The 26,914-nt window shown below is 36.9% G+C and overlaps 1 protein-coding gene across 1 annotated transcript; it reads right to left on the bottom strand.

Moving 5' to 3' along the window:
• Positions 1 to 69: 69 nt before the first annotated feature.
• On the bottom strand, positions 70 to 17,670 carry LOC140138669 (uncharacterized). Its single transcript, XM_072160410.1, has 9 exons — positions 17,254 to 17,670; positions 14,948 to 15,070; positions 14,113 to 14,235; positions 12,473 to 12,598; positions 10,296 to 10,403; positions 9,162 to 9,193; positions 5,173 to 5,315; positions 3,031 to 3,196; positions 70 to 1,346 (listed from the first exon to the last, which is right to left on the bottom strand). The coding sequence occupies exons 1-9, from the start codon at positions 17,315 to 17,317 to the stop codon at positions 1,140 to 1,142; spliced, it is 1,092 nt and encodes a 363-aa protein (XP_072016511.1). The 5' UTR covers positions 17,318 to 17,670; the 3' UTR covers positions 70 to 1,139.
• Positions 17,671 to 26,914: the final 9,244 nt, after the last annotated feature.

Raw genomic sequence — 26,914 nt, 5'->3', positions numbered from 1 at the left:
AAATAAAAATGAAATGAAATAATTATGGCAACAGAGAAATGAGCGAAGAACAGAGAAAACAAGTGAATATAGACTTGTCACAATTTAATGCAGCTTTTATTTAGAGAATAAATGATAGGAATTTTTATCAAACACAAATTAGTTTCATAAAAGTTTAATCTGGGTATAAAGTATGACCTTTTCACTTTAGGTACTTGTTTAAGTGCACTTTTTCTCCAGGGGAGGGGCACTCCAGACATGCACTGAAAACATGCATGACCGAAACAGCGAGTAAAATGTGAATTTTTTTGAGACCAGGCAAATAATGTTACATATTTTTATGAGTTGTAAAGCGATATTTTTTTTAAACACCTTTTCCAAAATGTTTATTAATTGAGTCCTAAAACTAAATTGGTTTTTGGAGTGAAACTCCCTTAAATGTGTGTCCATAAAACAATAGGTCACGCATGCACTACACTGCAAAAACAGCAGAGCAACACTTAATAAACACTTAACACTTCATAAACACTTGTTTGTACAATAAAGGTATAGGGATGTTAATTCATAAACACCAAAACACATTTGAAAATATGACGATGCTTATGTTTTTTAACACTAGATAGTGTTTAAAAACATATTTTAAACACTATCTTTATGAAGTGTTAAAGTGTTTATTAACTGTTGCTCGACTGTTTTTGCAGTGTATCATATACTTGAAACAGCGGGTTTCTGCTCCTCCTTTCGTCACTTCATCACTAGCAAAATAAATGACGTACGAGATGGACCAGGGAGGTGGCGCGAACAAGTTTAATATTTTTTTAAATTACAATTCTTGCTCTACTAAGTAGAGACTGCCTTTTAAATTTGTATTTCGCTGAAAATGAAACTCAAATGAGTAGTTTTATACATGAGTTGACCTATGATGTCACATGTTTACATTCAGACCGCCCTCTGTTGTTTCAGCCCAGGCAAAATAACACAGGAGTGTCTATGACAGTCACAGACCACGTAAATCTCTTTAAAACTCAAATTTTAAAAACCTTTTGAAGTTTTGTGTGAATGTGATATTATGTATATAGCTTGATGCATTTATAAACGAGATTGATAACATTTTTAGTATTATTTGCTTTGAAACCACAAATTGTATCAACGCGATATAATCAATCATCCCCATCCAAAGCAGTACAACTGTATATCTCAACACTCTCGAGTGTCACATTGTACTCTGCGGCAGTCATCGGGATAACCATCACTAAGGCTGTAACCGTACGAGATACCTTAGTACAGGAACATCCATATCCTCCGCATTCAAGCCTAGAGCGCATGCATTCCTCGTTGAACACACTAGTTTGGACTTGGTCGGCCATCTAAAATAGAATTATATATAAAAGAAACATATTGTTAGAACTCAGACTATGTCTCAATACATTGCCGTTCATTATAGCTTAGTCGGGGGGGATGGCACTCGACTTTGGAAATGACGGGGATGTGCGGACAGCAACTAGGGGTCTTTCGGTGATAGCCTAGCCCTAGACACCAAAAAACAGGGGTCTTTCAAAATGTTCAACAAATTCATCAAAATTTGCAATTTTTGTTAAAATTTTTGAAGAAAATTTGGAGAAAAATAATGACAAATATGGGGTCACTCAAATTCCCGATTTCTTTGAAAAAAGGGGGTCATTGGGTGAGAGGGAGTTCCGTTAAACAAAAACGGGGGGTCTTTGGCTGCGATGGAGTTAAAAAATGGTGGTCAATGTGGCCGCACATCCCCATCACCCATTTTCAGTGAGTGCCCCCCACGGGTGCTTAGTGAATAGCAAGGCTCATAAACCCAATACGGAATAAATCGCAATCAATCCTCGGGTGTAGCCTCACATTAACTAGAAACATCATGTTACACCTGAGACAAATATAACTATATTCGTCTCCGAGTTACACCTTACAGCTATATTTTCATTATTGACACGCTGTTCTTGAAGAGGAATATTAATAATGAAAGACAGAGATGAATAAAAATTCCCTTTAAAGGGAAAGCCAGCTTCAATGCAGAAGATGCCTTGTAATAAGTTTGGGTGGTGGCATTTTTAGGATCACTCTTTTTTATGATCCATCATGTTTCATGACAGTCCACCAAACCATCAATGATGAGAACATGCACACAGAAACAGCAAACCAAACAACTCCTATAACTTCCTGTCAATTAATTACTCCAAATTGTTTTGTCTTTTTGGCTTTTCTGCCTTTTAGGCTACCCTTAGCTCATTATTAATATAAAGAAATGCAGTTTTTAGTTAATTGGCTAAAAACTGCCATCCTACTTGCCTTATACATGCACATTAATTTTATATTAATTCGCAATTTATACTTAATATAGCACATTATAAAATGTATAAAGACTGATATTGTTCAATTATAATAGGCCTACATGTATATAAATTATACCCATATCAAAAATAGGCCCTGAAATTGGATCGAATTTTTCCCGTTGAAAAGACAAAACTGATGTTTAAGATAAATTATTTCATAAATGACATTTTGAGTCATTTTTATCCATAAAACGATACAGGATATAGGATATTTTTACTTTGACTTTTACGTCCATAAAGGTTTTAATCATGTTATCAATACACTCACATCTCATGCTGTGCTGATCTCCAGGAGGTCTGCTAATGTAAATCTAAGAACGCCTGATAACAAGGATTCTATAATTTTCTTTCGTTGATATGCTGTGGAAACTATTATAGGCCTGGCATGAACTTTTAATGTCATATTTCCTTCAAACCATAACTTTTGAAATTCTCACTCGTTTTCATTCGTTGAAACGGCAAAACATACTTTCTTTTTCTTACAAATCCAATAACAGGTCTATTATATATTTTCACCATAAAAAGTTCCGCAAAGTAATTCAAACCAATGCTAGTACCCCGTAATCTCTTTAGCAAACAAAGACGATCTCCGAATTAGATCATAGCCAGCTAACGCTGGCGAAAAGACTAAATCGCGTCTGACGTGGATTTTAAATGGAATAGCCCATTTAGAGAGTAGACTTACCCTGGCAACTTGCGCAATCTGGCGGTCAGTGTTGCCTTGTACCGCCACTAAATTAGCAGGTCTAGGTTCGTCAACTGGACATACCCTGGACATATGGCTATTCCGTCTTTTGCGACTAGTCTGCTCAAACTCACTTATTGGCCGAAAGATACCCGCACCGACGCAACTGAAAAGAAAGAATCGACGGTTTCATCAATCAAAACGATTTTCGTCATGACACTCAAAAAAGCAATGGATGTGAAATTTAAATTTTTGGTGATCATGCTGATTGTTGGCCTATAGATGCCATACCGACATTGTAGCTGATCATGCTGATTGTTGTCCTATAGGTGCCATGCCGACATTGTAGCTGATCATGCTGATTGTTGGCCTATAATAGGTGCCATGCCGACATTTTAGCTAATCATGCTGATTGTTGCCCTATAGGTGCCATACCGACATTGTAGCTGATCATGCTGATTGTTGGCCTATATGTGCCATACCGACATTGTAGCTGATCATGCTGATTGTTGGCCTATAGGGGCCGTGCTATTAACATTAGAGACCTTGCGAAATGAAGTTAGAAACCACAAACTTTAACGTCTAGAGGATTATAGAGGAGTATGTATTCAAAACCACGCTGCCATTAAAGCCGCTTGAAGTTAAAGTTAACGCGGGAATCTATAGTGTGCCGTAAATTATGATGAAATACGTCATAATTTAGAACAATAGTTTGCCTATTTCCTCATAGACTACATAATTACCACTTATGTATTATCCAGTTAATAGAGCAATTATTGGAAATCTAATTTGGTTTGGGTTGCAGTAACCAACCATACGTTCGCGTTGGAGTAAATTTGAGCAAGAAATCCAAACGATATTTCTGAAGTTGCCGTTCCAGATAAATTAAATTTTCAAACTTCATTCCGCAAAGTCTCTATTGTAGCTGATCATACGGCCATACCGACATTGTAGCTGATCATGCTGATTGTTGGCCTATATATTCAAAGGATGGTCAGTGTTTTTGCCCACTCATGGGGTTGAGAAACTAACAGTGCTCCGATTTAAACGAAAACTGTCTTAAATTTCCCGTCATGTAAAAAAGTCAAATAAGGAATAGGCCTAGTTCTCATCATCTTCATGTTTCGTAAGAAACATCGCAATGTAGATCATGTTAAATGGGCCCTAGAGGCTGTATGGGGGCTCAAACCCCTCTTGTGTGCTGTGCATATATAGACAGGCCTATTCTAAAGGAATTCTAGAGAACTCAATGGGAATACCGACCCACCCGGGGAGTAGACTTCTCCGTAGTCCACTTGCCAACTGTGTATACTCTGGCTATACTGCATTTAAGCTTAGAACTCTGATTCAATTAATTTGTGCACAATTGATAGATTTTCACATCTGATCTTTTCAGTCACCCTACTCCCTCTGTTTGTTAGCTTCCCAAGTGGACTACTGACTTCGGATTGCGGTTTACATGCTTAACATGGCTGTCTATGGATTAGATTGTCGGATTTCTGGCCTACTAAAATTGACCATGATGTAATGCATCTTTAAATGGATCTGGCTTGTGATTGGTCGCCCAGATCTCGTCATGGTTTAAATCCTCCGGGCACGCGCCAACACAAAGGGCGGTATAGTTGTGTACCATGTAGTTATTACAAGCTCTGAGAGTTTAAAAACTCTCAGAGCTTCTCAGTATGTAGAGTAGGTGCATAAGCGCGTCTTGTATTTGCTTGCGGTTTAATTGGATTGATAAACAAGTATGATTGACAGTGTGAGTGTTAGGGACTTTTCCCGTTCAAAGTCCCGTTTGTAATGGAAAATTGAAAGTCCATAGTCGATTTTTAACTCGGGCTTTAGCGATTAATAAACTTGGAGATTCTAAAATTAGAATGGTTCAGTATTGAAGTAGCATTATAGTTAATATGCCATTATAATATGTTGCATTCAATAATATACTAGTAAGCCTACGTATACTTTACTTTTACTGACACAAATATAATTATATAAACTTTTTCATAACCATTTTATACTAAATATCAGTATAATTTCGAGTTCAACTGAATGCGTTCATCATGAATAATAACATATTTTTATTTATCAAAAATCGACTATGGCATAGTCTACCCGGGGAGTAACCCCGTTTCATTACGGTACCTGTTTAAAATATCTTGCTCCTGGGGTTCAGTAAAAGTGACCAAAGTTCGACTGTAAAACTCCTCTTCAGCTAAGCGCGTTACGTCGAGTTGACCTCCCATGTCAGCAATCAAATTATCAAGGTTTGTTTGTAGCTCCTGGACCTGTTGAGAGTCCGTAATCATCATATTTATCATATCAGATTGGACACATCATAGACAAGATAGCAGCAGCCATCAGTTGCGTATCCCCCTTTCAGAACTTTTCAGCTCATGATATTTGAAATACGCACCTACACAAAGAGAACACCACACATCCAATACACACCACACATACACACACCAGTCCGACGGCGAACCCGCTAAAAAACCCACTAAATTGTTATGAATACCCGTCGTAAAAGCCTATCCCACAAATAGTAAAAACAAACATGAAAGCGATCTACTATTAATAGATTATAAGTAGGCTGGCAGATTTGTTTATTATCAGACGACATTTAAACATAAGCATCACAGCAATAATGGTAAATAATTATTGCAAAATGTCAAACTAAGTTCATTGTTAGACACCGATTAATATATGCGAGGATCGGAAATAAACGATGCAAGCCCGAGAAATTATGATTAAAATGACATGTTTGGGGCTCGGGCAAACATATTTGGCCGCTGAGACACAATGAGAGAGTTATCATGGGGACTTAAGTTGAGATTGCCCGAGTACCGACTGCAGTAGTGCAGTGGTGCACCACGGATTATGGAAGGGGACCCACACCGGGAATCCAGCGACCGGGCTTCAATCCCCGCTGAGTCCTGATTTTTTTTTCTCTCAAAATTTTCACATGTCAGTTTGCCAGAGCCCCAAACACATCATTTAAGTTCATTGTTAATATGAAGTATATATCAATGTATCATTGTTTGTCGATTTCTATGTTCAGGGTTGTAAAGGAAAAGATCAAACTAAAAGACCGAATTTATTTTTAGATTTTCAAAAGAAGATTGAACAACATGCCAAGTTGAAGCTCATCATTCATGTAGACAATTATGGACATGTTGAATAGACATCGCGTGATGGTGGCACATTGCCATTTACGTCTCAATTATTGCAAATTATAGATTTTTTTGTCCAATGTGTATGAATGAAATAAATTCGTGATTTGCTTGCTTCTAATTAACCACAAGTTTTATTTTCTTAAAGTTGGCTACTTGCTTTGGTCTTCAAAAACCAATGTTCCTCTATACAATGTCTTTTGTTTTCTATTTAATGGGTTGTATTTTTTACAGTGCGCTGGCTACTTTATACTCACTTTGTGGGAGCAGGTGCTTGTGAAACCTCGAAATGTATATTTACATTATTTTTTTCGTACATTTTATTCCATGTACTTGAAGCTGGTGGTTTGAAAGAAAATATACAATATGGATGCATCGGCTCCCACAACATATCTTACATTGTCAATTATCATAAATTTACCGAATTTTTTAAAAGAAGAAAGAAAGAACACAAACAACATAGAACAAATAAGGTTAACAAATGAATTATTTCATGGCGGGTGATATAAGGGTTATTTCATGACGGGTGATATAAGGGTTATTTGAAAATGTTTACCCAACCTTCACCAAGTTTATTGAAAATTTGCGTTTTTAAATTGCAAGAAACCGCACAATTTGGCGTATTATAATAATGCTTCAATTCTTGTTAACAATAATCAAATCTGGTTTCTTTTCATTCGATCATTTTTGATTTGTATATGTGAAATTTTCCTAAAACAATAATTGGATTCCTCAGATAATTATCATATTTACCAAACATAATATCTAGTGGGGTCAATGTAACAAAATTAATAGAAGTGTTTTCTGTTATATATTTTTGTACTTCAGTCCAAAAACATGATGAAAAGGACATAGGTGGGATAACGTCTCCTTCTCTTCATTACAAAATGTACATAGATCATTTTGCCGTTCATTCATTTCATAAAAAAGTTTTTTAACTTCATTCATTATCTTCTCCAGTGAATTTTATAGTACTCCATTTACCTTTTCTAAATTACGCATTTGCTTATTGATGTAATTTCTTTTTTCCAGGTTACAAAAATTAAAAATATTTGGTCGGTTTTTCACCTTGTTCAATCCATAGAGCTTTCGAGCTTTGTTATCTGCAATGCGGCGCGAAAGCAAAACACAGAAAGAAAAAAAAGGATATAATATATACGAGTGGATTTTCATACGTAGTGGTAGATAAAATGATTAAAGAGTTTAATTTCAACACTACACTATTTTTCGCTCACCTGGAACGTTTTCACTAGTCCGACTAGCGTCTTCAGCAGATGGTGATGCTGTGACGATATTTTGTCTACGATCGGGATAACCTTCACTGATGACGTCATATGATTGACAGAATGATGTCATAGGATGTTATGATGTAGTGCCGCCCCCTGGGCATCAGCAGGTTGTCCCAGACAGTGAGGGTTATCCCGATCGTAGACAAGATATCATCACAGCATCACCATCTGCTGAAGACGCTAGTCGAACTAGTGAAAATGTTCCAGGTGAGCGAAAAATAGTGTAGTGTTGAAGTTAAACTCTTTAATCAAAGGATATAATATAGTTTATACCACCACCAACATGACCATGTACACCTATTATACTTCCACCAACAAAACCATCGCCGCTTTTATATATTTGCCCCAACCTCGGAAGTTTTATTTGGAAGCCCACTGGGCATACTGGGCTAGGTTATTGTAGCAACCCAATAGCTTCCCATTACAACAATACTTTGCTGGTCCAACCCCCCGATTCCACTCCCCTCCCCGATCTCTTAAAGAAATGCCATTTAGAGAAAAAAGTTTTAATATTTATTGCAAACTAAACCTATGTAAACTTATTTATAACTAACAATGTATAAAGTGTATTGATGTAAAGGATCCTAGCATCCCCTTTTATGACATTTTTCAGTACCACTAAAAAGCTTATTCCCAAAATTTCGATTTTGCGAGTTATGTATGAATATGTGTATTAGACTGCTCCATAAACAATGTGTTGTAATTTTGTTCTGGTATACCAGAACGTAATTCAAATTTCTCGCTATTATTGCAAAACGAATTAATCTACAGGAAATATTTTGTACATACACATTATGTTGCCAGAGGTTTCCAGTGGTATAAAAATCTCAACTTTTTTTTTTATTATGGAGGCGCATATCTTGCTCAATTCTTATTCTATTTTCGCTAACAGGGTGTCAAATGAGAAAGCAAAGTCCAATTAACAACATGTATATTTCAGAATAATCAAAAATTATCAGGATGTTGAACAGCAAAGATGAATATAACTGGTGAGTTTCTTTTTGTGCCTGGTGTATATAGCAATATAATTGTGCAGACCAGAAAGACTTATCTCAATGTTTGGCCAAATTGAGTTCGGGCTAGAAAGCCTCAACTCAGAGACTGAGTTCAGGCTTTCTGGTTAACTGCAATTGGCTATACTGAGATGTGGCTAAGTAGAATTGTGCTATCATCTGCAATATGAAGTTTGATTGGGTTAAAGTTTTATGATTGGAAGAATATGTGGGTACTGATAATTACATTGGTACCAAAATCTCAATATGGCCTAAAAGTGAGTTAGGACTTTCTGGTTCTGAACCCTCGATTACTACATGTACTATTACCATCATTAGTCATGCTCATGTCCGCTCATGGGTCTTCCAAATGGGCCATTCCATTTAAAATCCACACTACCCTTGTGGAAGACTGTGGTGAATTTCAGATGGAATTAACACATTAGCAGCTCCATTTGAAACTCATTCTCCCCAACATTCAGATTGAATCTTTCTCAGAGGGTATATGATATTCAAATGGAGCTGCCTAATGAGCTCATTAAAGTTGAAATTCATGCTCCCCCTGTGGCAGATATTTCCAAAATCTTCCACAGAGGGAGTGTGGATTTTAAATGGAATAGCCCAATACTTCCACTTGACCCTGCATATTAATAAAGTCTGTCAAGATTTCATCATTATATTACCTGTGAATCCTCCAACTGTCCTAGCGAACAGTCTGTCAACAATTAAGTGAAACATATTATGAGTAAAATTACTACCCACAACAATCGCGTAGGTCTATTGATGAACCAGGGGGCCACTTCCAATTCCAAGTTGTATATCAGCGCTTATGCTGGTTTCATACTTTCCTGCCGCTTGCCGCTTTGCCGCTCTGAAGATGATTTCGCTTTACCCCGCAGTCGCACCAGAAACGCTAGCGGTGACCAGCGGCAAGCCGATATATCGATCACTCCACCGCTTTGCCGCGGCGGCAGCACCGCAGGGAGTTGAATTCAAGTCAACTCAGAGCGGGTCCGCTCTGACGTACATGAGAACAAAATACAATTTTGGAGCGGTGCTGAGCGGCAAGAGTGGATTTCAGAGTCATGCCGCTGCCTCTCAGCGGTGTGCCGCTCCGCTTGAAGATATGACTTGTGCAAGCGACATGATCAAGCGTCACGCCGCTCAGCGGCAAGCGGCAGAAACTATGAAACTAACATTAGGGTATCAAAAGAATGGTACCTTAATCTCACAGATTGTACTCTAATAAAAGGGTAACTATACCCGACATCAATATGCCGACAAAAATCAGTTAAAAATAAAGGTTAAATCTTGGGTGAAACTGTACTGAAACTTTGAAGCGAAATGGACTATTTTATGTGAGGCGACATTTCTGCAAAATTTCATGTCGTTGATGAATTATACTACAGTTTGTCCACTCTGAAGTACAAAGTGACAATGCGCGCGTATACAGCGAGTAAACAGTGCGCAGTGCCGCGTCTCTGCTGCAGATATGCGTGCCTTCAAAGTCGGCACAATGTATCCGTCCTCGTCGGTACTTTGTACTTCAGAGTAGACTGACTGTACAGTTTGTCCACTTTGAAGTACGGAGTAAGGTACACGTATTTTGCGTAAGCGTATCGTGCATTGCGTATTAAGACGCTCATGCTGTTGTGTGCGCCGCGCCTAGCAGTGTGTTAATTCCTTTTGACATTACGGTGGACAGAAACTGCGTAATTTACTGCATACCTTAATTCGTACTTCCAAGTGGACAAACTGAATAGAAATGAAGAACATAAAGATTAGACAAATAATTTAAGTGAGTATCATTAATCTACCTTGTTCACAGCGGCTACCGACATATCCTCGTGGGCAATTACATGTGCAACATTCTTCGGAAGCACATGTTCCGCCATTTTGACACCCGCCTACGCAGCTTATTCTTTCTATTATTAAAAACAAAAGAAAGGAGAAGGTAGATATTTTTCTTATGTTAGTGGAGCTATCCTATTTGATTTGATACTGTTTACATCTTGGTTGAATGACGTATCGAAAAATACCCTGCAACCGGGAACACTTTAATATGCATTAAGTGACAGGGATGATCAGTCAGAACTGCAAAGTATAAAGTGCAATCGGTGATAGATTTTTTTGATGAAATGGGGGTCAATCGGCGAATGAGAATGGTACGAATGGTACAAAAGCAGAGGCGTAGCCAGCTTTCTTAGTCGGGGGGGGGGGCAAAATAAAATGTCGGTTGCAAAATTTCAGTTGCATCATACAATACATAGATACTGTGTCTTTGAGCTTCCCAAAAAGGCCTTATTGTGATGATGTGCGCGCGTAGTGCGAACAAGAAAATGGTATTTTACACTGTTTTCGCCCATTATCCGGCTGAAAAGGCTTTATTGTTACAATTTGTGTGTTTTACACTATTTTGGCCCTGAATTTTGCTAGAAAAGAGGCTCCTTGCCCTTTTTCTTTTCCTTTGCCCTCCTCAGTTTCTCTTTCATTTTTTATCAGAGGGGCACTTTTTCTTTCATTTTTTTTTGTCAGGAGGGGCACTCTGCCCCACCTGCACCCCCCCCCCACGCTGGCTACACTACTGTACAAAAGTGGGTGTCAATCCCACATTTTGTTTATCAAAAAAGACATTCAGGAAGAGCGGTTGCTTTTCAACTGTTCCTCTTCCTTTTTAGAAATATGCATTTGGTGAGATAAATCTCAATTATGAAAAGGAGGTGACTTTTCTTGTAATGGCAAAATCATATGGGGTGCTGAGCATGCGCATATCGTAAAAACGTGTAGAATAGAAACTCTGTGGTATCTCATATCGTGTAAATGATATGCTTAGCCTGAATCGCTCGGCCTATCTCGAACAAAATCGCCATGCGTAGCTGTTGATAAACGAGTGGATTCGCCGTACTATCACGGCAATTTTTGACACGATGATAATTATAGGGATGATGACGCTGTGTGGGTGGTCGGGTGTATGGGTAGGTAGGTAGGTGGGTACCCAGCAAACACAAAACGTTTTCGACATCATTCGCAAAAGGTTATAAAAGGTTGTCAGAAAACGTTTTATCGGGTTATATAAAGGGTACATTAATGGTATAAAACGTTTTCATAACATTAAATAACATTTGTTGGTAATTTACTGCACAGCAAAGACAAATGTTTTACAGAAAACATTTAAATGTCGGATTATATAAAGGGTATAAAAACGTTTTAATAACATTCCAAAAACATTTTTGAAAACTTGGTACAAATCATTCTAAACAGAATGTTATGTTGGGGTTAAAAAAATATTTTGCAATGTTTGCCCAAAATATTTACAATAACGTTTTAAAAATCTTTTTACGACCTTTATATAACCCGACATTTAAATGTTATTAAAACGTTTTGTAAAAAACATTTTCAGAACATTTCTGTGTTTCCTGGGTGCAAATATTTTAACATAATGTTATTTAAGTGTTGACAAAATATTTGGTCAAAAGTGTTTGCAAAAATAGTTTACAATGGCATTTCGAAAACATTTTAAAAATATTGTTGTAGTGTGTTTTCATACAAAACGTTTTAAAACGATTTCATGACCTTTATATAACCCGACATGTTAATGTTATTAAAACGTTTTTACCTAAACCAAAACCCAAAATATAACTTATTTAAAACGTTTTAAAAACGTTTTTGTGTTTGCTGGGTAAGTAGGTAGGTAGGTAGGTAGGTGGGTAGATCCATATCCTTCGTTCCAAAGGTTTCTCTTCCATACTCCTTACCAGTTCCGATAAATTGTGTTCACGAGGTTTTTTTTTCATTCATGTTGACGAAAATCAAATGGAATTTGAATTCCGCCCTCCACCAAGTCTTATCACAAAACGCCTTACCGGTTTCGAGAAATCGCGTTCACAAGCTCGGATGGACGGACGGACGGATTGACTGGCGGATAACTAGCTGAATAGGAAACATAATGTCTTCAGTGGAGGGAAGAAATAAATAAATTGGTTTCCTTTCTTACCGATTTCACAGTTGGCGCCTTCAAATCCAGGTGGGCAAGAACATTCATAAGCATGACAACATCCTTGAACACGTGAACATTGACCTCCGTTTACACATGGACGGTTGGTGCACGGGTCTGGAATAGCTGAAATGATATCAATATAAACCAATGAGGTAGAATCAAATAGTACCAACTTCACCATGTTTGTGTGTCGCTCATGGAGGCAACTTAATGTACCTCCGGATTATTTCTCTACGAGCCCGTCAAACTTCCAGTCAAAGTGCGCGACTACAACAGACTTAATGGACATAAATTATTTGACTTTCGTATTGCTGTAAAGCATTATTGTATGAGTGATACGATACCAAGATGACCGGACATGCTGGATGTGGATGTTATCTGTTTGTGTTAATCTTTATACTTTTATAATTAGTATTATTAGCCCCCCAAAAAAAAAATTATTGTGCGCATTTGAATTTTTTTCACTTACAAAGAAAAAAGAAAAGAAAAAAAATAGCAAAAAAAAATACACATTACACAACAAACGAGCATAGTGAAAAACTACTGCAGGTTGAAAGGGGGACATAAATATTCTTGAATATGAAGAAATATGATTTTTTTTTTTTTGTGTATTTTTTATATCATAGGAAAGCTCTGGCTACATAATGTTTATATACAAAAAATGTCTTGCATATTAATTCGTTTAGCAAAAATATCGTAACATTTGAATTACGTTCTGGTGTACCAGAACGAAATTACACACAGTGGGCTATGGAGCAGTGTAATTAACCATGCAAAACTCAAAAACAGAAAATCGAAAATTTTGTGAATAAGCTTTTTTTGTGTGGATATCTACTGATAAATGTCATAAAAAGAGGATGCTAGAATCACAAAATACTCCTTTAAATCTTTGCTGTAAAACGTTGTGTGTTTTCTGGGTATGCAGATGCACATGCGCATGCTTAATTCGATCTTCATTAAAGCAATAATGTGTGATTTGCATAAAGAATAGATCCTTATTTAAATGTTTGTTTTCACTGATCACATTATCCCCTTTTAATTGCGAGCCAAACAAATGAGATATAACGAAGAAAATTGTGATTCATTCCAACGCCTACAATGCGTGTACTACGCTCGCCGATCGTATTACATGTAACTGCACAGAGCATCGCGCTCGACGTGTGTACATACAAGCTGACATCCACGGTACATGTTAGCAAGTACTCGATCGTTGAACTCTCAATAAAACCTCGTCGACCCGGTTTTAATACAAAAAGTTAAATGTCACTGTTAGTAAAGCATTTCAGCATTATAATTATGTAAAAAGTAGAAATCCGAGTAAAATTGAGGGCGTCGCTGTGAAGCAAATCACACATTATGGCTTTAAGTTACGCTAGGTGTGGACGGGACTCTTATCTTCGTTTGATCTTAAGCACAGTCGTATGCTTAACTTATTAAGATTAACTAGCTAACAGTCATTGAAAGGTATTTGCTGGTGAGAACGGGTTTATGCTATGTTGTGTCAATAATGTAATTATCTTTAATAGTTTCTTGAATATTGAGAGTAATATTAAGAGATCAAACTACATGTATTTGATCATTGTTTTCTTGCATACTTAATGGTTAAGACTTGCTTGCTCACTTGATTGACTACTTACTGTAACGGCAAAATTCGCCTTCAAAACATCCATTGCAGACACACATATAATCAGTGCAACTATTTTGCACCCGTTGGCAGATAGCGCCATTTCTACATTTATGGTTCAGGCATTGATCAATCCCTACACAGAAAATAGAGGTCAAATTTTAAAAGATCATGTTAAAAAATTTGCTATGAACAAGTAGAAAACATATACTTACACAAACTTATGAAGCTATGCTATCATTTTTTCTCATTGATACATGTACATCATTTGGCTAACCTAGAGGTTACATCGGGAGATAATGAGATTCCCAGGAGGGCATTTTTGCATTACTCAAGTTCCATAGTTGGCCCTCTCCTGGACAGAATATTGAACCATGAGCAATTCGCCGTAGAACACTTAGAACGCTAGTGTCCTGCTGGCTTATGTTATTTATTTATTTATTTATTTTTGAGGACGAACGAGTTTATATGTTTTAAGGTCAAAAGTCAAGGACGGGGTCAAGTTCAATTGAAGTCTAATTTCAAACACTTTGAATGGCAAATCTAGTCATGCCATTGTGTTGACCTTGGACTATCAAACAAAAGTTTCTACGGTGACCTTTTCATCAGACCTAAGGTTAAGAGGTCATAGGTCAAGAACCCTTGACCCTTAAGAATTCTTAAGGTGCTGGGTTAAAATAATTATCAGTAAGCGCAAAAGATGGATCTACGATTAGCTTAGGTCGTTTGGGCGTAAACACGCACCTTTTGTTTATGACGGATAAAAATCGTAGGGGGTGGTAGAACCCCAACCCATTGGTAGTTCTAGGGTTAAAATATTATTACGTTAAAATAGTAATTCTACTTACGGCGTTCACAGAATCTTCCATAGTTACACGGTGCACATGAACACTCATACTGAAACAATGATCCGGGGTAAGCCACACACTGGCCACCGTTCTGACACCTATGATTGGCGCATGGATTTTGAGCTGTTTTAACAATAAAATATAATATGATAAGAAATTATTAATTTATTCTATGAGGGTGAAAAACCGAAATGCAGCCATAGAAATTGAATACAATTTAAATATTATTTAAACACACCTATATTTAAATGAAAACGGTCGAGTCACAAGTCTTAAGGTTGACTCCGAGTCACAATACCTTTTCCACCCCCCCCCAAAAAAAACCCCAAACAACCAAAAAGCTAAATGTCGAGTTATAAAGGTTATAAATTCTAACAGTAACGTTTTAAAATCATTTTTATTTTTGCTGGGGAGTCGAGTCGAATCATTGAAGTATCAGGTTGAGTCTCCAATCGAATAGAGTCTATAGATGCTCGAGTCATAAAGGTTTGAGTCCGAGTCATTGAGATTTGATACTCGAAATCTGTAATGTCGAGTCTATGCAATTGTTTCGGAAAACAATTTAAGAAATATTTATTGATTCAAACTAGCTTGGTTGTAATTTCATGTACATGCTTCTTTAGAGCGATTAATGTCTTAATTTATCTACAGATTTTTGTATGCTAATTCTATGTTTATACATTAATGCTTAAGTCATTTCATTGATGCTAATTCCCCACGTATGCTACAGTCTTACTCCTCCTATTTAAGCAAATCAGGGGAAGGGTTTTATTGATGGCTTGGTCGAATTTAAGAATTGTGCACTCTTATTTCAAAAGATATAAAATAAATCTGAAAGATTCCAAATCAATAGTAGTCAGGCTCATATCACACATTATAGGTGGCGCTATTCGTCCATAGGGAAGTGGAATGTGCCTGTACGGTCCAAAAATGGATTTACTGTGGGGCTCAATGGAAAAACCACCAAAACCTAAGTGATGTTGACTTATGTTGGTACTGGCATAATAATGGATTCATAAGCTATCACATAGTGCAATCTATGTTCCACCAAGTGGACACTCGTTAAAGCGCAAAAGCAATTTGTGTGTAAATCAAGACCATCCAAAACAGCTTTCTTACAGTAAAGAATAGGAGGTCATCTGGGGTCAAATACAGTAGTGTACATTGTACATGTGCCTGCTGTCACAATTTCACACACAACATTTTGGACAATTTGGTGACACTATTTTTGTCTGTAACTTCAAAAGTATATGCACTAGAAACATGATTGACCCCTTATTGTTTAGGTAATTTGATTCTCTTTCAAATGAAAGAACTTTCAGCTAAAAATATTGAACTTCAAAATTTTATGAACATACCTATCAATAGTTAAGTTTAAGTTTAAAACTGGATTGCTCAGTAATCTGTCTTTTGGGATTTATCATAAATATACGAAAGAGTTAACATGTTAAGCAATATTATTCTAATATATATAAACAAGGTAGAACCCCCCCCCCCCAAAAAAGGGGAAAACAACAAAATAAACAAAAACCCTCATACATAAGTTCTAAATGTTGTTGAGTATGACGTAAGAACAGCAAATAAAATTTTCTGGGATTTACCGGATCTAGTCGTGAGAGCATTTAGCATCTTTAGGATGTAATACAAGGGGGAGGGTACACTCAACTTATTAATATACAATGGCGTAGATTACTTTTTGACATGGGTGGAAGAAATTCTTAAAGCATAATGAATCCAGCACCTTTTGGCAACATAATAAGTTTATGGTACAAATGTGAGTGAAGCGCGCGAAACATTTTGGCACATTGAAGCTAAAATGGTGAAACATAGGTCTACCGACGTCGGAAGTTATAGTTACAACAAAATTAAAAATAGTTGTCATTGGGTATGAAATTTTGAACAAAGGGGTTCATTGGTGTAAAGCTTAAAAAAGGTCATCGGACAAGTAGAAAAGAAAAGCGATCCGCCCAGGAATCGAATCCACGACCTCAAGTTTACAAGGCCGGTGCTTTGACCACCAAGCTTCATTAATTAAGCTGACTGAAATTCGAACCCATAAACACTCACTTAAACTTTTCTACTCCCCGCAAATGGCCCTGTAGAGAAAATATAACATGGAAAAACATGGAAATATAACATAAACATGATTTTTCTCCAAGTTCGCCGATAAATTTAATAAAGTGACCGCTTATGGGTTCGAATTTCAGCCAACCTAATCATGAAGCTCCAGTGGCTAAGTGCTTGATCTACTGTCACAACCAGTACCACCACTATCACCAACAACAATAACACTACGTTTATCTTACCGATTGTAGCTGTAGGAGCGATTGACGCAATTGCAAGCGTCACAATTAATAGTATTATCATCATTACTGCAACAGCTCTGTTGTATTGGGCTTAATGCGCAAATATGAAAATGTCTCGTTTTCTTTGTGTCGCAAAGTCAAGATAATTCCTCAGTAAGTTGTTACTACGATAAAAAACTATGTTCCAGCTCCAGTGACACTTCATAACATAAATGAACACCGTGATATTGTGCTCAGCTGCAAATCCAGAAATATCACCGACACTTTCTCAGCATTGAGAAACTCATTTCCATGCACTTTGTGTTATTTGTACATGTACACACAGTAAATGAATGGTGTAAATGATCCTGGGCTTTAACCGCAGGTTAAGTGTTAATAATACCTAGCACTGACATTGAATTTGCTAAGTAAAATGGTAGTACCTACTGCGACGCATACACAATCAATTATGATTTATCTATTAAATTCGTGTGGAGTGTAAATTCCAGTGCACAATGGTAGATTTTGTATCTACTCTTGTATCTAGGGTCCCAAATATCAATAATTTGACAATAAAGGTCGTGTATGGGCCGCATTTAAAGGTCTACAATACACACACAGGTTCAAGGAAAGGTAACACGGAAAAGATAATTATAACATAAATGGTAATATTGCTGGCGCGCACCGCGATGATGAACCCGAGCAGTCTAGTTTAGGTCTCTGTTCATTTGACATTGTATTAAACCACTTATGCACACGTGTAGAATCTATGACGTTATTTATGTATTTATTTTGCAGCAAACATTTACCCCAGAGGATGATTTAAGCACTTCCCACCACGCCACTGTGTTGACTTGCGGTTAGCACAGCTGTGTGAGTGAACATGACACCACTGCTGGCACATTGCATTGACGGCCATGGTTAAATTTGAATTTGGACTGATATATTTACAATACAAACGCATTCAAAATGCCAGTCGATTTCACATTTTATGTTACCTACAGAAGGTGTGACTTATCTTTCATGCATACATCACTTTAGATCTGATATCGACCAAGTAATAATGACACACGCACAATTCTTAAACAACATATTTTGCACAGAATTCAATGGGATTTGAAAAGTAAAGTGGCAGTTGAAACTCTGGTGATAACACGTTTGCAGTGCATGATGGGGCTTCCTTAAATCATCCTCTGCATTTACCCGGGGTTCAGGAATTATGGTATAGCGATATGCGATACCCCCGCACATGGGTTTTGACAGACAATGCGTCAAAATCTGCAAATCATATACTTTGAAAACTTGCTTAATTTATTGTTGTTAATGAGTTATGTACGGAAACAGAAGTGCTGTTGTATCAGCCCTCTTTACAACATAAGAACCACGGGACCTACAAAAGTAAATCTGTTATATTTGAATTCGTCTACACACTCGCTATGCAATGATCAATGGAATTTTTGCCAAAGCTTACTACCATTCGCAAGATGCTGTCAACTACCAAATCGCAACAGTTTAAAATAGTTACAAACCTTAAACAGGAAAGACAGAGAGTTCCCACGTCTAGTGAAGGAAGCCATAAAAGTCAGAAAACATTCACCGCAACGCAACCGTGACCAGGACCTCGAGATTCTATTCATATAGCCACGTTAATGCATTTTGTCATTTCACAAAATTTGGCAAGTAATTTGTCATACCAATTATTTAAATGCAATCTATTGAAATACTAAGTATTTTGTCTTTTTTGACAGTTACCTTTGAATATAATTTTCCCTATAACAAATCTGGCCATTAAACACGCATTTAGCGCGTGATCTATTGAGAGGGATTTTGTTTTTGACATTGATTTACCTAATTGTGATGAATCATGGGCTAGATAAGTAAGTAATTTCAATGGATAGATTTAGAATGGTGGGAGATATTATAATAATTATTATAGTATGGGTATTTTGGGGTGAAGGTTGAGGTAAAAATCACACACACACACACAACATGCTTTTTCAACTTGTCTGTCTACGCTCTTATTTCAAATGATTTAAAATAAATCTCAAATGACTAGTAATCCAATTTTGGATATAAATTTAAAATCTAGAGATTTTATTCTAAACATCTAACAATTTTGAACAATAACTACCACAACCACTTCCACAATTGCAAACGTCACAATTAAATAGTCTTATCATCATTACTGCAGCTGCTCTGCGGTTGAAGTGAATTGTGTTGGATTTGTGCAGACATGAAAATGTAATACTTTTATTTCTTTTCTGAAAATTATTAATTTAAACTTCAACACTACTTGTTTATTTCGCTTACCGGTATAAACAAGTAGGGTTGAAGTTTAAATTAATAATTTTCATTGTTATTAATACCCTATACGTATGAATCTGCAATTCTATACTTCTATATTTCTCGTTTCAAAGAGTAAGATAATTCGCCGGAGAAGTAAAGCTGTTCCAGCTCAGACACCTTATAACATAATTTACACCGGCATACTGCGCACAGTTGCCAATCCAGAAATGTCACCGACAACACTCAGTGGCAGCCAATCAGGAACTCGTTTTCATGCAGTTAGGGATTGACTTATGTCAATAACCCGAAGATTGTTACCCTGGTCCGTCACGGCATAAGCATATGAGAGTCAAACAAAAATCTGAACAACAACCAACTTTTATTTGCACGACGTAAAGTATGCGTGAAACCAATTCACTATGGACCACAATGGCCTCATCCAAATGGCATAGTTCAATAACCTCAATTAAACAATCATAGTGCAAAATATGACCTGAAGTTGCAGAGTATGAGTTGTCGTACCCATATTTTCAAAGGTCATTCAATGAATGTACAAATGTATTGGGGTTAAAGAACTGTGCCCTGACATATGAGCATGTTGTGGAACTTATGTTGTAATACAGGCTGATTCAAAAAGAAGTGCACTCTTGTTTGTGGTGCTTTTGTCAGAAATTTATAAGGAATCCGCTGAGAAATATAAAACTGTGTTGCCTGCTTGTGACCAATGTTTTGAAAGAGGTAATGATATCCAAAAATGAAAAATACAGATCAGACACTCTCAGCTCATGACACTTGTTGCAGATAAAGCTATGGACGATGAAGCACCCGGATTGTCTTTGGGATGTTTTTCCACAATCGGGGTGCTGCGACGGCGAAAGCCCGATCACCGTACTTGGTCTTAGAAGCCCGGGTCTGAAGAGGAGCTGAGAAGATTTACTGCCGGAGTATAGCCGGACCATGGCGGACATTGTAAGCGGTGAGTAGGATCTTGAAGCATATGCGATCCTGGATCGGAAGCCAATGAAGCTGACGCAGTATTGTTATTATGTGCTCTCCGCGTCTGGTCAAAGTCACAAGTTTTGCTGCCTCGTTATGCACACGTTGCAATGATGCAATCTGAACAGCTGGAACACCATGCATGCAACTGGCTATTGTTACAGTCCAGTCTTGACGTGACGAATGCATGGACTAAACGCTCAATGGCAGGTCTATCAAGATATTTACGTATCTTTACAATTTTGTGAATACCGATGGAAGCAGCACGGCAGATGGTGCGGACGTGTTGCTTCAGAAGTAATGTACTGTTTAACACATCTAGCAGAATCAGATGGTTTGATTTTGGCATCACCAATATAATTATACTGGAGGAAGAGAGCTTTTCTGTGTTGAGAATGAAAATGCACAATTTCAGTCTTCGCATCATTCAACATATTGCTAGTGATAGCCCAAGCTCTTACATCGGCGACACACATTTCAAGTTTATTTGCAGCCTCTGGATGTTCAGATGATTTCAGAACCATATACACCTGTACTGAAAGAGAAAAAGACGATAAACAAACACTTCACGACGACTCTTAGTTTCATGAAACCTTGTTATAGAGGTGCCATATCGTATTTGGCCTGTTTGTTTGTGCAATATGGTACAATTGAAATAAAAAATAACTCTACCGGACCGTCTTGAGGCCGTAATGTACCCTGATAGGCATTATGGATCAAACCACATCTGCCACATAATTTTATTTTGCATTTGAATATCACGCCATACCAGTCAATACAATACCGCGATATAAATGCATGAAAAGTGAAACCCTGTGCAGCTTCAAAAAATGGGTGGTTTATTAAAATTAAATTGAGTATAATTCATGTTTGGTATAGGTAAATACATCAATTCTTTTTAACCTAGACGTTCCAATGATATTTTCATTTACAGCGGATTCCTTCAAGTTTTTTGCGGGGATGATCCTGTACTAACTTGATCAAGAGTAATTACGGGTCGTCCAACATTTTCATATACGTACGGGGTTTTGTAATTAATAGAGAGTTTGCGGAAAGAAGTTACTTTAACTGGAACGGCAACTTCAGAAATATCGATTGGATTTCTTGCTCAAATTTACTCCAACGCGAACGTATGGTTGGTTACTGCAACAACAGCGTCTTGTCGCTTAAACTCGGGACATGTGTATCAATGTGCGTTCAAAAGAAGGGCATGTGTAAGAGCTTGTAACCGAATACATCCAAATGTCTCTCTTTTGTTTAGTCAAGTGGTTATTAGTCCCACTTCAAGACAAAAGACTCTACCTTAAGAGCTTCGTTTGAGTAAACATGAATGAACTCGCGATACCACTCAACATGGATTATGTCGGGACCCAGCGTTAATCTCCTTATCATATTATTTTGAAACTAACTAGGCCCTATACGTTTCAATTAATATTCTTACGATAGTTATAGGCCTATATATATAATATTATTTAATAAAGGCTCGTCAGCTTTGTCAATTTCATATTCCAATTTACTTCGCAAAGCCTAATGAAATACATATTCTTTATTTCTTTCCCTCCTTCTGAATCTCTCTCCCCTTCCCTCCTGCTTCCCCTTCCCTACATTCTCCTTATTTTCCCTCCTTCTCCCCTCTATCTGTACTCGCTCTCTCAAACTTGACCCCCTATAATTACCCACTCGCACTCCTGTTTCCCCCTCCACAGTGATTTTGTCAGGGTTTTTCTGTTAGGAGGGCGTGGGCCGATTCTCAAAGGGAAACGTTTTTTACAAAAATGGGCTTAAAATGGCAGAAAAGGACCTAAAAGCGTAAAATATCACGGCGGTCAGCATCCAAAAGGGAAGGGTCAAGAAGGAAGACAAGATGTCCCACGGGGGAGCCCCCCCCCCCCCTTGGCTACCAGCAAAGCACTTCCCTGTCCACTTCCAATGCCCTCATTCTCCTCCTCCCTACCCCCTCTCTTACCAGGCACAACCTATGACATGTTATATATAAAAATGTTATGCACCTGCTTTACTCTTCCAGAAGTATCGTATACTGCTGGCTCAAGTAAAACCAGACCATTTTACGGGAACTTAATCCCCTTGGCGTTGAAGTCAAGCTAAAAACTTGGTTCCGCAAGCTGATTTGGTGTAAGCCATCAGCACACACAAAATTATATATCAAGTGTGACGTTTGGAACAAAAATTATTTTGATCTAATTCAATCAATAATTTTCAGCAACATGTCGCATGTTTTTTACCCAACCAAATTAGATTTCCAATAATTGGTCTATTAACTGGATAATACATAAGTGGTAATTATGTAGTCTATGGGGAAATAGACAAACTATTGTTCTAAATTATGACGTATTTCATCATAATTTACGGCACACTATAGATTCTCGCGTTAACTTTAACTTCAAGCGGCTTTAATGGCAGAGTGGTTTTGAATACATAATCCTCTATAATCCTCTAGACGTTAAAGTTAAAGTTAAAGTAACTTCATTCCGCAAGGTCTCTAATAACCGAGAAACCTTCAATATGGAAAGTTTTGCTTCAATTTCAAAATAATATACTTGGTTTATCCGTGGTAACACTGTACGTATATATTTGTACCTGTTGCGTCTTGTTCATACATAGGCCAAACAGTCAGCATTCAATATAGCACGAACATCATTCCATCAAAATGGCATGAATATAAGCTCATAATTCAATTCTAATTATTATTGATCATTAGCAGCTTATTTTATGATATCAAGAAATATGATCGATATCAATGTTATCGATGACAATAATTCTTGAACAATTGATTAAAATTGTCATGGATTATATTTAACAATTGCACATTATGTTACCTATTATCATAATTGACATGGATAGAAAGTAGGTTACAAGTCAATTAGTTTTATTATCAACTTCATTGCTTCTGAATCCGATAATTGAACCTTCCTGCATTTTAAGCAAATCAAATGTGAGTAAAAACCACTTGCGTTTTTACATTAATAGTAGAAAGTTTTATATAGAAAACCGTAAGCAATATCAGTAGCTAATTAGATGGCGTTGCAAAGGGGCTATAATTTTATAAGTGGTTCTTCAACCTAAATGATAAGCTCTTCAAGTACCATCGCCGTATCAAAAACTAGATTTATGCAATGGCTATAAAGGAGAAAAATCACATTTAAATAAATTACTTTGTTTTCAAAAATTAAGCTGATTTGAAGAACTTGGCAACATGCCAAAAACATGCCGTGTGTATAGTCTATGGGGTTTTCCAATCACAAAAAAAAATACATAAGTCAAAAATGCTCTTTTGGAAAAAATTAAAAATTGGCAGGTGAGTTTTTCTCACACATCTCCACATTCTGTCTAATTTTCAAGCAAATCTGAGCATGACGCCGTTCATAATACTTTACTTTACCACTGTGCCTGTGCCAAAATTGGTGCAATTTTGTCATTGTACACAGATAGGGGCGTATTTTTTATGCCTCCCCAGCAAACACTAAAACGTTTTTAAAACATTTAAAACATGTTATATTTTGGGTTTTGGTTTAGATAAAAACGTTTTAATAACATTAAATGTCGGGTTTAAAGGTCATGAAAACGTTTTTTTTTTTTTTTTTAAAACACACTGCAACAAAATCACACTGTATCAATAATTTGAAAATGTTTACAAAATGTTATTGTAAAATATTCTTTGCAAACATTTTTGCCAAATATTTTATCAACACTTAAGGGATCTGGAATGAGCGTTTTGAGCGTTCGACAGTATTTTTTGTTAGATATTAGAGCACATCAGCACACAAAGTATTTTTTGTGGGACATTAGAGCACATCATAGTATCATGATGACATTTGAGCTCATCATGATACTATAAAACTACCTGCCAAGTTGCATGATTATAGTTCAGATTAATGTCTAAATTTTCCTAACCATAATCATAAGCACGATAGCAAGTTGATACTTGTTTTCTTAATTAGCATCATTACTATTATTACCACTTTAATATGTAATTACCTGCCGATTTGCATGGTTATAAATCACTTCGGTGACGTTTTAAATATTCCCCACCACTTAATACCGCATTTAATTAAATTATCCTTACATTCAACATCTGATACTATTTTTATAATTACATTTTCGAGTGATATACAGCTACATAATAATGTCTCGAGTTTTCCCCTTCAAATTCTCATCGTTTTAAGAGAATTGCATTTATTTTTGTGGCGGTTCGTAACTTTGCGCACAATTTCAAATTACCATTATAAATGTGTGTGCCCCTCCCCCTATTTTGGAGGTAAGTGCACGAAGCCAACCCATCGACCTCTGCTTATTTTACAGATTTTCGCTGACCAATAAGGCACAAGACACATCGAAACCAGGATCCATAAATAGTCCTGACTTTGTTACTGTGATAACATGACAAGGAGGAGGGCACATCACACTGGTGATTTAATCAATATAAAACATAAGGATTTTATACAGTACTACATTATTAACTTATTCAGTTCTCATTAAGAATGCCATTACCAATGGTTTCATAATGACAGATTCGTAATGTTCATTACTGATTTGACTGATAATGTGGTTTTAATTTAACGGAATTTTTCATCCATATGCGAGCGATTACTTGTTTGAATGAACAGGGTGGGGTTGAAAAAAAACCCAGGAAAGGTAATATTTTGATAGCCAAACTATAGAAGTAAATAAAGCATAATAAAGCAAGCCTACAGTCAATAAAATGTTAATTGCATGTTTACGTGACGGTTTGAACTGGCCAACTATAATGAAAGACGTTTTCGCCTCTGACGTCACCTGTCAATCAAACTCGAGCACGGTTTGTTTACAAGTGTCGTGATGATGACTTGCTGAACGCGGCGGTATAACCGGGCGCCTTTTTGTTAATTTTTCACCTTCAAACATGCAAACCGTCACAAAAGGTAGGTCTTTATAGTAGGAAACTTTCTTTCGCGAAGGTACCATGTCAACAATGCCTAGAAAAGTGCTTTTTGCCTTGTAAAAGTACGTAATTTTTCGTAATTTTCTGCTATTCCTTTTCTCCGATCGGCACCAGATAAATCGACCTTCCTTTTACGTGCTATTAACATGTGTAAAACAATCAAGGATCGTAATTGACAGTGTCATCAGACGCGATAAATTCTTTTTATCTCTGTCTTTCATTATATTTAAATCTTAAATTACATCGTGCCAATATTACTTTGGTTACACGCACACCCCAGAGGATGATTTATGGACTTCCCATCATGCACTGTAAAAGTGTTATCATCAGAGGTTCGACTCTTTTCATATCCCATTGAATTCTGTGCAAAAGATATTGTTTTAAAATTGTGTGTGTGTCATTATTACTTGGTTGATTTCAGAACAAAATTGATGTGTGTATAAAGGATAATTCACACTTTCTGAAGATAACATAAAATCTGAAATCGTATTGTAAATATAACTTTACAAATTCCAATTTAATCAGTCACTTCTATGCAGTATCCTCTGCGCACACCCACACAACTCAATAACCCCACATCCACACATCATATAAAAGGCTGTTTCTTTAAAATGGGGCTTCCTTTCATTTTGTGCATTTTGATGAAAAATACTCTATGCGAAATTATATCACCTTTGAATGAAGTTTAGAGGCGCTTTTTTTGCCAGCAAGTTCAAGATGGGCTTCAAATGCGAAAAAACTCAAAATGCTTGCTCAGGGAGTGCAAATATTAAAGAGCAATTAGAGCATTGTCATTACCAATATTGTTGCTTGAAAGTAAAGCTTAAGTGGCTGCTGCATGAACTGCTGTGCCCCAGTTGAAACAATTTCTATAGAATTTAGAGTTTAATTTCATTTCTAGTTTATAATTGTTTTAAAAGCCTCTACCTTTCATCTGTGTAACCAATAAACGCTAATTAAATCCAAGCATCCAACCCTTTATTGGCGCCATAATACTAATAGTATTATACTTGTATTTTCCATGCCATTAAGGTCAAATAAGATCAATTTATGCTGCAATTAATTTGCGACAACAACCTCTCGTGCATAATGTTTTCATATCCAACTTTCCTCGGCTAAGTGGCATGTTAAGTCCAATGCTTTATGTGTATAACATCCGAGGGTATAGATGTCGTTAGGTCTGAACTAACCTACTGAATTATTATTGTCTACCCAGGATTTCAAGAAACTCTTAATAAGTATTGAGGTTTTAGGAGAAGGTGGAGTCTCGTCTGCACTTGAGGTCTGCAATAGAAAATGGTTGTCGACGGAGAACTGCGCCCATTCATGTGGTGCGTGTGCTTCGTGGGTTTTCTGTGTTTCCTGTTTCCTCCAGGAGTTTACGGACAAGAAGGTAAGGTATCCAACAAACAATCGACATAATATATTCATTCGATTAAAAAAGGGTCAGCGGACAATTTC

This window comes from Amphiura filiformis, chromosome 18 (assembly GCF_039555335.1).
Source record: "Amphiura filiformis chromosome 18, Afil_fr2py, whole genome shotgun sequence".
NCBI lineage: Eukaryota > Metazoa > Echinodermata > Ophiuroidea > Amphilepidida > Amphiuridae > Amphiura > Amphiura filiformis.
This window is presented reverse-complemented; position numbering and strand designations above follow the sequence as displayed.

Bases quoted from the DNA above. Each gene is read 5' to 3' on its own strand.
- LOC140138669 (XM_072160410.1), bottom strand. From the start codon at position 17,317: ATGATGATAATACTATTAATTGTGACGCTTGCAATTGCGTCAATCGCT. The intron at 3,197-5,172 runs GTACCGTAATGA...CTTTCTTTTCAG, and splicing joins GAGCAAGATATTTTAAACAG to TTGCGTCGGTGCGGGTATCT. The intron at 1,347-3,030 runs GTAAGTCTACTC...ATTCTATTTTAG, and splicing joins AGATTGCGCAAGTTGCCAGG to ATGGCCGACCAAGTCCAAAC.